Source organism: Carassius gibelio, chromosome A8 (assembly GCF_023724105.1).
Source record: "Carassius gibelio isolate Cgi1373 ecotype wild population from Czech Republic chromosome A8, carGib1.2-hapl.c, whole genome shotgun sequence".
NCBI lineage: Eukaryota > Metazoa > Chordata > Actinopteri > Cypriniformes > Cyprinidae > Carassius > Carassius gibelio.
The window spans coordinates 20272956-20284977 of record NC_068378.1 but is presented as its reverse complement, the minus strand read 5'-3'; the positions used below and the strand labels follow the sequence as shown (position 1 = coordinate 20284977).

General features: G+C 37.5%; 1 protein-coding gene across 1 annotated transcript; it reads left to right on the top strand.

The window, feature by feature from the left end:
* Positions 1–1234: 1234 nt before the first annotated feature.
* LOC128018824 (serine/threonine-protein kinase PLK2-like) lies at positions 1235–6741 on the top strand. Its single transcript, XM_052604617.1, has 14 exons — positions 1235–1472; positions 1817–1924; positions 2013–2129; positions 2234–2363; positions 2457–2640; positions 3386–3584; positions 3676–3823; positions 3900–3994; positions 4117–4249; positions 4354–4434; positions 4590–4749; positions 5193–5322; positions 5480–5590; positions 6142–6741. Exons 1-14 carry the CDS (start codon positions 1281–1283, stop codon positions 6331–6333), a joined length of 1980 nt encoding a protein of 659 aa, XP_052460577.1. The 5' UTR covers positions 1235–1280; the 3' UTR covers positions 6334–6741.
* Positions 6742–12022: the final 5281 nt, after the last annotated feature.

Sequence of the window (12022 nt, the reverse complement as noted above, 5' to 3'; positions counted from 1 at the left end):
TTCCACAAATTAAGAAAAATATATATTTAATTGTTTTTTTTATTGTTTGAGTAACATTTTTATTGCTTTTTATGCTGTAGAACATGTACAAATTATGTAATTTCTTGGGTGTTACATTTGACATTTTTAAAGGATTTTACACTTTAAGTGAAAGTGAAAATGGCATGACGTGTAGCCAAGTATGGTGTCTCATTTATCCCATCCAAGTGTGCACACACACACACACACACACACACACACACACACACACACACTCTCTCTCTCTCTCTCTCTCTCTGAGCAGTGGGCAGCCATTTTTGCTTCAGTACCCAGGGAGCAGTTTGGGGTTTGGTACCTATCCGGTGTCTCACCTCAGTCGACAGTCAGATTATTAGGCCACAACTGCTCCCTTAAAACCCTTTTTTTTACTTAAAAGTTTGTGCACAATATATTTAGCTAAATATATTTTGATAATCACAATGAGATAATAAATAATACCAAAAATTGTAATCTTAATGCAAATTAACATCAAAATTAGAACATTAGTGTATGGTTTTAATTATTACATAGTCGAGAAGCTATTTTAATTTTATTTTAGATAATATTTCATCTAACATGACAATTAATTATTTATAATAATTATTTATAATCTGATATAAAAATGCTTATGATTCTTTTAAAAATGGAACGTGGCAGATGTTGTGTGTCACTTTGACCACATGGTGATGCTCTGACACTATTCTGTGCATCAAGACGGTTTCAAACGTGTAAATGTCTTTAAGATTGTTCATTTATTGAACCTGCGCTTATCAAATATACATACATGCATACATACAGTACATATACATACATACATACATTATATATACATATATATATATATATATATATATATATATATATATATATATATATATATATATATATATATATATATATATATATATATATACACCTTTGCCCAAAAAAACAAGATGTGTATTCAGCACTATGTGAGAGACTGCTATCTGACCACTGACAATATGAATGTACTGTATATATGAATCATTGCTCAGGAAGACCAGATTTTGACTCCTGATAATCTGTGCTTAGGTATTTATGAAATGTCTAGGATGTTTAAAAATGGATACAGTGAGGTATAAGACGGATGACAGAGCTATACGCCAGACCTCACGCCATATAGGGTCTTCCCGTCTCGTGACGCAGTTCGTGTAGAGCAGAGGCGCGCGGGCGCTGCGGTATAAAAGCGAGTAGACACGCCGGTACAGCAGCACTGTGACAGCACACACAGTAACAGAGTCATGGAGACGCTGAGGAATACCTCGTACCCAACTATAACGACACACAGCGACAAGATGTGTGAGCTCAATAAAATAAGTGAGCAAGGATGGAAAAAGCCAGAGGATAACAGTCGGACCGGCACAGAGTATTCCAGAATCATCACAGACCCCAACACTGGGAAATGTTACTGCCGGGGAAAAGTTTTAGGAAAGGTAATGAGCTCAATATTAATGCTAATATTAATTACAATATTTTATTAAGTCAAAAGCATTTTATTATTTGATGCGAATCTTATTATTCTATTTGAAAAATTATTATTTATTGCATTTGTGCATGATGCAATAAATAAATTGTGCATTGCTTTTTCTAATCTATCTATCTATCTATCTATCTATCTATCTATCTATCTATCTATCTATCTATCTATCTATCTATCTATCTATCTATCTATCTATCTATCTATCTATGCATGCATTGGATATGATTACATTGCTTTTTGAAAATCTCTTTATCTTGGTGAACATTAAACTTATCTTATACTTTCTCTATGTCCTAGGGAGGCTTTGCAAAGTGCTATGAAATGACCGACCTGTCTTCAAGTAAAGTCTATGCAGCCAAAATCATCCCGCATTCACGTGTCTCAAAACCACATCAGAGAGAGAAGGTAGGACAGACACATGGCATATATAGATAAGACAGCACAAACGATTGATCAAGACCTCTCACGTATGTTCCTTATTCTGTTGTTCCAGATAAACCGAGAGATTGACCTCCACAGAGCTCTCAGCCACAAACACATTGTGCATTTCTACCACCACTTTGAAGACAAAGAGAACATCTATATTCTGTTGGAGTACTGCAGTAGAAGAGTAAGTTGAAATGTCTAAATGTTTTTTAAAGTGAGGAATTCTATTGTAATATTTAATGCAAATGACTCTGTGTCCTCCTAACTGACTCCTGGTATTTTTTCTAGTCGCTGGCCCATATATTAAAGGCACGTAAAGTCCTAACAGAACCTGAAGTGAGGTACTACTTGAAACAGACAGTGTCTGCTTTAAAATACCTTCACGATTTAGAGATCCTGCATCGTGACTTGAAACTAGGTATGTATATGTTCACTGTACATGCATCAAGATGTTTATTAACATTCCATCAGTTTATAAGTAGTTCAAAATCATCCGTTTTATCATTCAAAGGCAACTTGTTTGTCAATGACTCAATGGAGCTGAAAGTGGGAGATTTTGGGCTGGCTGCCAAACTGGAGCCAGTCAGCAACAGACGCAAAACGATCTGCGGTACACCCAACTACCTGTCCCCGGAAGTGCTGAACAAACAGGGCCACGGCTGGGAGTCTGACGTGTGGGCTTTGGGCTGCGTCATGTAAGTTTGTCACCACCAGATCTGAGGGTTTCCTATATACGCTATGTTTGGAAATTGCTCAGCATGAATAGGCAATGATTGCTGATTCAGACTCACTCTATATCAATTAATTTCTACTTTTTCATTCCTGTTGTGTGCGTCATTATATCCAGTGATCATGCTTTAGCTTTAATGCTTGAGTGATATAGCAGCATGCAGTGTACAGTTTGTCACCAGGAATGACCTATTCTGGGATTATTTACTCAGCTTCATGTCATTTCTAACCTAAATAACCTTCTTTCATCTAATGAACACAAACAAAATTAGTCTTTGAAAAATGTGCTGGCTGCTCTAATGAATGTTATGCTGTCTGTCAAGCTATAAAAAAGCTCCATAAAAGTGGTCTTGCACTACATTTCAAGTTGTTTTCTATATTGTTATTCACTCAATTTTTAACTATTAAATAGTGAGCTTATAGTGAATAAATATAGTGAAAATAATTAACTTTAATGGTTATTTTTTGCATTATTTTTTAAAGTTGACAGTAGTCAAGCAGTCAGCGGACACCAGTCCTCACATTATATTAAAAAGAATAACCAGAATATTTAACCTTTTGTTTAGTACAAAGAACATGAGATTGGTTTGGTTGAGCTATATATATATATATATATATATATATATATATATATATATATATATATATATATATATATATATATATATATATGTAAATCATAAATGACACATTTCACATTTTCCTCTTCAGGTACACCATGCTCTTGGGTAAACCTCCATTTGAGACCACTAATCTTAAGGACACATACCGCTGTATCCGAGAGGCCCATTACAGCATCCCGGCCTCACTCTCTTTGCCTGCCAAACAGCTCATTTCTGGCATGCTCGCACAGAACCCTGTGGACCGCCCTCACCTGGATGACATCATTCGGCATGAATTTTTTACCCAGGTAAGTTTATTTGTTGCACTACAGTAGATTCAGTAAATCAAGCCAAGCAGTTGGACATTTCATCAATGTTTTTCTCGTGATTTCGCCGCAGGGCTTCATGCCAGAAACTCTGCCTGTCAGCTGCTGCCATTCTGCCCCAGACTTTCATATTTCCAGTCCAGCCAAGAGCTTCTTCAAAAAGGCAGCCGCTGCTCTCTTCGGTGGCAAGAAGGACAAAGCCAAGTACTATGAAAATATAAGTAAGTTCTTGGTTTACTTGACTATTGCATTACTCATTTCAGGTGACCACATGAATAACTGGTTTTCTTCCGACAGATCGCTTAGCCAAAGAAGAGGAAGACATATTCAAGCTCCGTCAAGATTTCAGAAAGACTGCCATCAGTAATCAGATTACTACACACTCATCCGAGGTGAGCATTGTTCCGTTTATAGTAGACTGTAACAAGGAATTCATCACCACTTCTAAGATATTAATGAAGGTTAAGTGTTAGGTCATTCAAGACACACATATGCTGTGATTTTACCTCTTTAGGAAGGAGGAAATCCGTCAGCACTTACAAGAAAGCCTGTTACCCAGGCAACTGCTGGAAGGCCACAGACAAGAGATACCATTCACTTGATTGTTAGAGGCAGCTTGGGGAGCTGCAGCAGCAGCAGCAGTGAATGTAAGTGTGTGTTATTTGCGTGTGTGTTTGTTTCACCTGTGCAGTCTGACTCCAGCTCATTAGTTTCACTAGCTGATGCAATGTATCCCGCTGTCTCTCTGTAGGTCTTGAAGACAGCATCACTGGCACTGTGGCAGAGGCTGTTATTAGTGTTCTGAGAGGCTGTCTTGAACACATGCCTAAAGGTGAATAAGACCCATTACGCTTTACACTTCACACTCCATGGTTTCTGTACTGAATCCATTCTAAAGTAAAGAAAGTAAAGAAAGAATAAAGTAAAGAAAATGTACACGTGTACAATGTACAAACTTTGCATTTAACACCGCCCTTTTTCCTACAGCGGACGGCCTTCCTAGAGGAAATGGTTGTAATATATTGAAGTGGGTGACTAAGTGGGTTGACTACTCCAACAAATATGGCTTTGGCTATCAGTTGTCTGACAACACAGTGGGTGTCCTTTTCAACAGCGGAACACACATGAGTCTCCTCTCTGACAAGAAGTAGGTGCTTCAAGTTGACTGTTTGCTAGCTCAGTTCTGCTCAATTTAAAAAATAAATTAAATGCTTAGCCCCAAACAGATGCTCATATGTAATGCCAGTTTGATTCATTTTTGAATAAAGCAGTTGCTAATTATGAAATCAGCACTTGTATTTTAAAAAAATCTGTCTTTTGAACTGTAGTGTATACCCAGCATGCCCGATATTATTCCTAATGATTCCCTTCGCTAGTTTTCTAGCATAGTTTTAGACGATCTTCTGAAGAAAAGAGAAGCAGCACCGATATCCTAGAAATGTCAGTTGAATGACAAATGGCATTACACATGAAATATTGTAAAAGAGCAAGCATTAGTCATAGACCTCATATACATATGGCTGTAGAAACAAACAGTGACGGTTGCATTGACTGTGACTGTAATAATTCAATGTTATCTTTGTTTTTTAGGACTGTTCATCAGTATGCTGCCCTCGGTCAGAGGTCTGTTTTTTCTGTTATTGAAGCTCCTGAGTATGCTGTGGCCCAGGTCACCATCCTCAAGTACTTTGCCCACTACATGGAGGAGAATTTGATGGATGTGAGTGCGCTCTTAGTTTTAACCCTTATGTTTGTATTCAGCTTTAAAATTGTTACAGGTCTAGAAGCCATAGACTTGATTTTGTTGTCTAGACTTCAGGCTGTATAAGAAGCTGCTGTGCTAATATATATATTGTTTATCCGTATTTTTCATGCAGGGAGGGGATATGATAAGTGAACCAGATACCCAGAAGACTAGAATATATCTTCTGCAGTGGCTGAAATCAGACAGAGCTTTATTGATGCTTTTCAACGATGGCACATTCCAGGTAAAGCAAAGTGGCTCTTAAACTGATAGTTCACCAATCGTTCTGTCGTCTCACTCTCTGACATTGACTTCTCTGGAGCGCAAGCTGAGATGTTGAGCAGGATGTTTATGTTGTTTTTTTCCATCCAATAAAACTGAATTAGTTAACTTGTAGCTTTTTTTGTCATTTTTGGAGCTTGGCAGCCTATGGTCTTTATTCACTTTTATTGTATGGAAAAGACATCTGTTATATGTGTTCTGTCTAAGCAAAACATGATAAATGTTGATAGAATTTTCATTTTTGAAAACTGTTAGTTTAATGCAGCAGTTCGTAACAAATTAAGTTGGTGGAACTTTATTCCCCTGTGAAAATGCTACTGTCTATTGCTCTCAGACCCCTGGGTAGTTATCAGTCAGGTCTGTCTTTGTTCAGATAAAAAGCTGTGTATACAGTACTATAGCACTGTGGGAAGAAGAAGGTCACAAACCCTGCTGTAATAACATCCTGCATTCTGTGAGAGTGTTTCACGTCTGTTCCAGAATAACACAACCTTTTTGTTCATCTACCAACAGGTGAACTTCTACCACGACCACACCAAGCTCATCCTGTGCACACAGCAAGACGAATATCTGTTGACATACATCAATGAGGAGCGAACCTCCACCACTTTCCAACTGAGCACGTTGCTCAGCGCGGGCTGCACTGCTGACCTGAGGAGTCGTCTGGAGTATGCCTTGAACATGCTGTTGCAAAGACTCAACTGAGACCGACAGATGAGGAGAACAGTTGGCCACTGACTCTGATCTGATGATTTCTTTCAATGCAAGGGCACATTGAACAGAATGTCTACTGGATGTGAACTGGATGGACCTTTGGAGAGGTTTACTCTGTAGATGTACAGATGCTGAAATTCAGAAACTGGAGTAAAGAGGAAAGATGGGATTGACATTATAGAAAGGACAGAAAATCTGGGGTGGAGCCAGCCATCGCTTGACAAAAAACTGTCTTCTTGTTTGCACGTGTGGTAGAATGTTGATGGATCACACATGCATGTCCTAATCTGCAAAAATGGTTATTTCTTGTTTCTTTCCCCCCCTCTGTCCTTACTGAATATTTATTGTGTACATAATTCCTTATTTATTTATTTAATGAATAAAATCCCAAAATTCTAACATTTGACCAATGAATATTTATTTTATATATAAATTACAAGTTCACATAAATATAATTATGTACATCAATTACATTCATGATCGTGTTTACAAGGGTAGGTTCTCAAGGGGGTGTGGTTAAGTTGAGAGGCAGATGTAAGCCACCAATCCTTGAACAAATACACTCTACACCACTTCTGCAGTGAATAGTGTTGGAATCCGCTTCACATTTGCTTCACTTGGTCGGAAAATAACCTGGTGTTCTGACTGATGGTAAAAAAAGAACTCATTAAATAACCATGTCAACATACACCCAGGGTGTAAGGTGCACAAAGCATGTTGCACCAGGATGTTGTGAAATTTATTTAGCAATCAAGTCAATACTGTAATGGTAAAGCAGAGATGACAACAGTCTGTCTTCAGTAGCGAGTACCAACTCAGTTCAGTACACGAGATGCAGCATAGAAAAGCAGAAATAGTAAGAACTGAATGCTATTCTGAATTAAGTTTGACTGACACACAGGGATATGTTTGCGTGTAACTACAGTTTCATGCACCTGCATTCTGAATGTGTGCATCTTGCTGGTATTATGTGTATGTAGTTTTTGTTCAGAAGGCTTACAGCGAGATATTACTAAGTTTGTGTAAAAAGACGCTACAGATATCTAATGTAAAATAAATGCAGCCGACTGCATTTACGTACATTCTAAGACAACGCAGGGATGTCGACAAGATAATGCCAGTAACTTACTGCTCTTGTCTGAATAACTTTAGCAACTTTAATCATCTCTCTGAAGATATATTTACTTAAATGGAGTGAATTCAATTAATTACTGGCTATTTACTTGTCTTCTTAATGTTTATGTAGCTAACTGCAAAGTATTTGGAGACTACATGGTTTAAATTTATTATATATTTATAATTATCAGTTTGCACAAATATTTGTTCAATAGTAATTTATTTGGTAATGCAATTGATATTATAACTAATATAAATAATCCTAGACTGTTGTTACACAATTAAACAGTTTACAGAGAGAAAAAGAGGGCAAGGCCCATCATCAAAAAGCCTACGTAAAGTTACTAAAGCTTATGATAAACAACTATGATGCCAACTTTATAGAATCCAGGTAGACATCAGATGGATAATAGAAGATGGAAACATTACACTATTATTTTGGAACAAGTCAAATGAATGACACATAGCATGACATATCAGAAAAATTACTTCCATCTTACAATTAAAGGAAGCTTTTGAGGCAAACTCCCAGGAAATGTAAGGCTATTAATCATGAATATTACTGGCACATTGTATTATGTAAGTGCAATATATTTAGCCACATTTATCTCAGGATCAAAAACCCCACAATTAAGCAATGGTCTGAAAGACAAACCAAAAGCTCACTATGTTTTGATGTCAGTGGTTCTTTATTTATAAAAAAATTATTTGACTGGTTATGGAAAGAGAATGAATTACCAATTAAATCTACATTTTAAATTTTAAACTAAATTTACACTAACCTAAATGATTATTAGGAACACCATACTAATACTATGTTTGACCCCCCTTTCGTCTTCAGAACTGCCTTAATTCTACATGGCATTGATTCAGCAAGGTGCTGAAAGCATTCTTTAGAAATGTTTGCCCATATTGATGGGATAGCATCTTGCAGTTGATGGAGATTTGTGGGATGCACATCCAGGACACGAAGCTCCTGTTCCACCACATCCCAAAGATGCTCTATTGGGTTGAGATCTGGTGACTGTGGGGGCCATTTTAGAACAGTGAACTCATTGTCATGTTCAAGAAACCAATTTGAAATGATTCGAGCTTTGTGACATGGTGCATTATCCTGCTGGAAGTAGCCATCAGAGGATGGGTACATGGTGGTCATAAAGGGATGGACATGGTCAGAAACAATGCTCAGGAAGGCCGTGGCATTTAAACGATTCCCAGTTGGCACTAAGGGGCCTAAAGTGTGCCAAGAAAACATCCCCCACACCAGTACACCACCACCACCAGCCTGCACAGTGATAACAAGGCATGATGGGTCCATGTTCTCATTCTGTTTATGCCAAATTCTGACTCTATCATCTGAATGTCTCAACAGAAATCGAGACTCATCAGACCAGGCAACATTTTTCCAGTCTTCAACTGTCCAATTTTGGTGAGCTCGTGCAAATTGTAGCCTCTTTTTCCTATTTGTAGTGGAGATGAGTGGTACCCGGTGGGGTCTTCTGCTGTTGTAGCCCATCCGCCTCAAGGTAGTGTGTGTTGTGGCTTTACAAATGCTTTGCTGCATACCTCGGTTGTAATGAGTGGTTATTTCAGTCAAAGAAAGTCTCTTTCTAAGTGTTTTTGTCCTCACCATACTCCCAGTGGGTGTTTGTACAAAATTAAACACAGTGTAATTGTAGTGGAATTATTATACACTGCATTTTTCAATATTAGCACTCTGACATCATCAGAACTCTACAAATCTTTAAAGTCCTTTAATTACTTGTTTTTTCACCATGCATTCTTCTCGATTCAAGAGACTAGATTTTGATCCCTGACCTTTGCAAAAAATTAATCTGGCAGTCTTTTGACAACCTATATCTTCAGCATGGGCATCAAATACTTCTTTAAAAAATTCTCTGCCAACTCCGCAGCCAAGTAAACGTCTCTATGGATGTGTATGTGTGTATAAGTGCTCCAGTGTTTGTTCTGATGTGTATTTATGCATATGTGCATGTCTGCAATGAACCTTCTGAAGTAATGTCAGAAAACTGTGCTGGTTACACACATGTTGTGCTGATGCGTGGGCTTCACAGATTCATAGCAGGCTTGAGAAATGAGAATCTAATGAAACGTTGTTTTGTTCAAACACTCTATCATTTCCCAAACTGATCCATCCTTTGGATTTCACATTTGACCCCGTAAGGGGGGAAAATACATCTGGAAAGGAAAGCAGAAGGGGAAATAAATCAATAATCAGAAAAGTTCAGGTATTTGAACTTCAACAAAAAATTATTTTCATAAGCCCACTCTCTACCACACAGTGAGTTTGCTTAGGGAGAAATACAATGTGGTTGGAAGATAAAGAAAGAGTTAACAGTGTATGGAAGGTACATAGGAGCGATCTGATGTAGGAAGATGAAACATTTTCAATTGAATTTAGACAAGGCAATGCAATCACTTGAGTATTCAGATCCACAGCCTACTTGACATTTCGATTGAAGGAAAATGCTTTCGGATACCAGCGAAAAAGGTTTGTACCAACAGTGCTGTGAAACTCAAAAAGGGATGTTTCACATTGCTTCCTTGCCTTCAGTCTTGGGAGAAGAATTTCTTTGGGCCCAAAATCACATGTATTCCATGTGGAACCAACTCAACTGGCAACATTGTCTTACTATGAATAACTTTCTTGTTTCTGAAAATGCCAAATCTTCCCACAAACGCACACACAGTGGGTTCCCAGTTGCCTTGCAAGCCCAATCTAGTTGCTGACGTCAGAAATCATATACTGACCAGAACAAAGTAACTTATTTATAAAATGGAGCACCATTTTTGTCTCATTCCTTTTTAACAAATTGTCAGAGATGTTGAACCTAAGGCCTGTCTGAACAGTTTTTGACATTGTAAAACGATGTGATTTCTCACTTTAACCTAATAAACTGATGAATAATGTCTCATTTTTAAAACATAGATGAGTCTTGCAAAAAAGTTCTGTGTTACAGTAATGGTATCAGATGGTGACGGTCCATTTGTATACAATGTTATTGATTGATTAGCAAGTTTGGAGTCGTTAAGATATTATTAAACATTTTTAAAAGGATACATATATTTGATAATACTCTAGTTTAAATGTATTATAAAATGCTATTTACTCCTGTAATGGCAAAGCTGAATTTTCAGCAGCCATTACTCCATTCTTCAGTGTCACACGATCCATCAGAAACCATTCTGATATGGTGATTTGGTGTTCAATAGACTGCAATAAATATTTTGGTAACAATTTATTTTGATAGTCCACTTTAGACATTCTACTAGCAGTAAGTAACTTTGCAACTACATGTCAACTAGCAGTTAGTAGAGTATTAGTAGACTGTCTGCTTAATATCTTCTAACACTTTCTTTGTCAACTAATTGTCAACTTATACTAAGCCTAAACCTACCCCTAACACTAACCCTAAACCTACCCTAACAGTCTACTCTGAGAGTAGTAGACATGTAGTTCCAAATTTCTGAGATTTAGTTGATATGTAGTTGACATATAGTTACAAAGTTACTTATAGTCAGTAGAACATCTAAAGTGGACTATCAAAATAAAGTGTAACCAATATTTCTTATTATTATCAGTGTTGAAAACAGTTGTGCTTTCTTTTTTTTTTGTGTTTCACAGAAAATTAAACTGAATCCTCTGAAACGTTATGACTAAAAGTATACTGTCAACTTTGAACATCTTAATGCATCCTTACTGAGTAAAAGTATTAATTTCTATAAAAATAAAATATAAAATAAAATGTATTGTGTGTGTGTGTGTGTGTGTGTGTGTTTTGGGGGGTAAAAGGATGGTAACACCATGGCACATTAAGACGTGACATACAGCCAAGTATGGTGACCCATATTCAGAATTTGAATTAACTCAGAATTAACCCATCCAAAGTGCACACACACAGCAGTGAACACACACCCAGAGCAGTGGGCAGCCATTTATGCTGTGGCGCCTTGGGAGCAAGGGCTCGGTGCCTTGCTCAAGGGCACCTCAGTCATGGTATTGTCGGCCCGATATTCGAACCCACAACCTTAGGGTTAGGAGTCAAACTCTCTATAAACTAGTCCACGACACACCCACAATGTATGGCACTTGGTGATCACCATATTATTTAGTACCAAGCTACTTTAAAGAACACCATAATAGTACCATGCCACATGTACAAAATACACAGTATTACCATGGTGCTATGTCTGAAAACCCAAGGTGTGTTTTTGCTAGTGGAACTGCTTGCTATATTGCTATTACTTTTCTTCTATCCTTGCATCTTCAGCCTTGAAAATGTCCAAATGCCTGAGGCATGTTGACTTTCTGAACCCTGTCAGTTCAGAGAAATACCATTTCAAATTTTATCAGTGAACAGAGTTTAATGTGTGTCTGTTTTTGTCAGAGCTTTGGGGAAAAGTGATCCCCCTTAGGCCACAAGTGGACTGAACACACAGGGGTCGCATCATGCTTCATATGGGCATGTGTCCTGATAACAGAGCAATGTTTGTACAATGATGCAAAGTTTAATCTGAAATACTTTCAAAATGTTTTTGATTC

Bases quoted from the DNA above. Each gene is read 5' to 3' on its own strand.
- LOC128018824 (XM_052604617.1), top strand. From the start codon at position 1,281: ATGGAGACGCTGAGGAATACCTCGTACCCAACTATAACGACACACAGC. The intron at 2,130-2,233 runs GTAAGTTGAAAT...TATTTTTTCTAG, and splicing joins TGGAGTACTGCAGTAGAAGA to TCGCTGGCCCATATATTAAA. The intron at 3,585-3,675 runs GTAAGTTTATTT...ATTTCGCCGCAG, and splicing joins GGCATGAATTTTTTACCCAG to GGCTTCATGCCAGAAACTCT.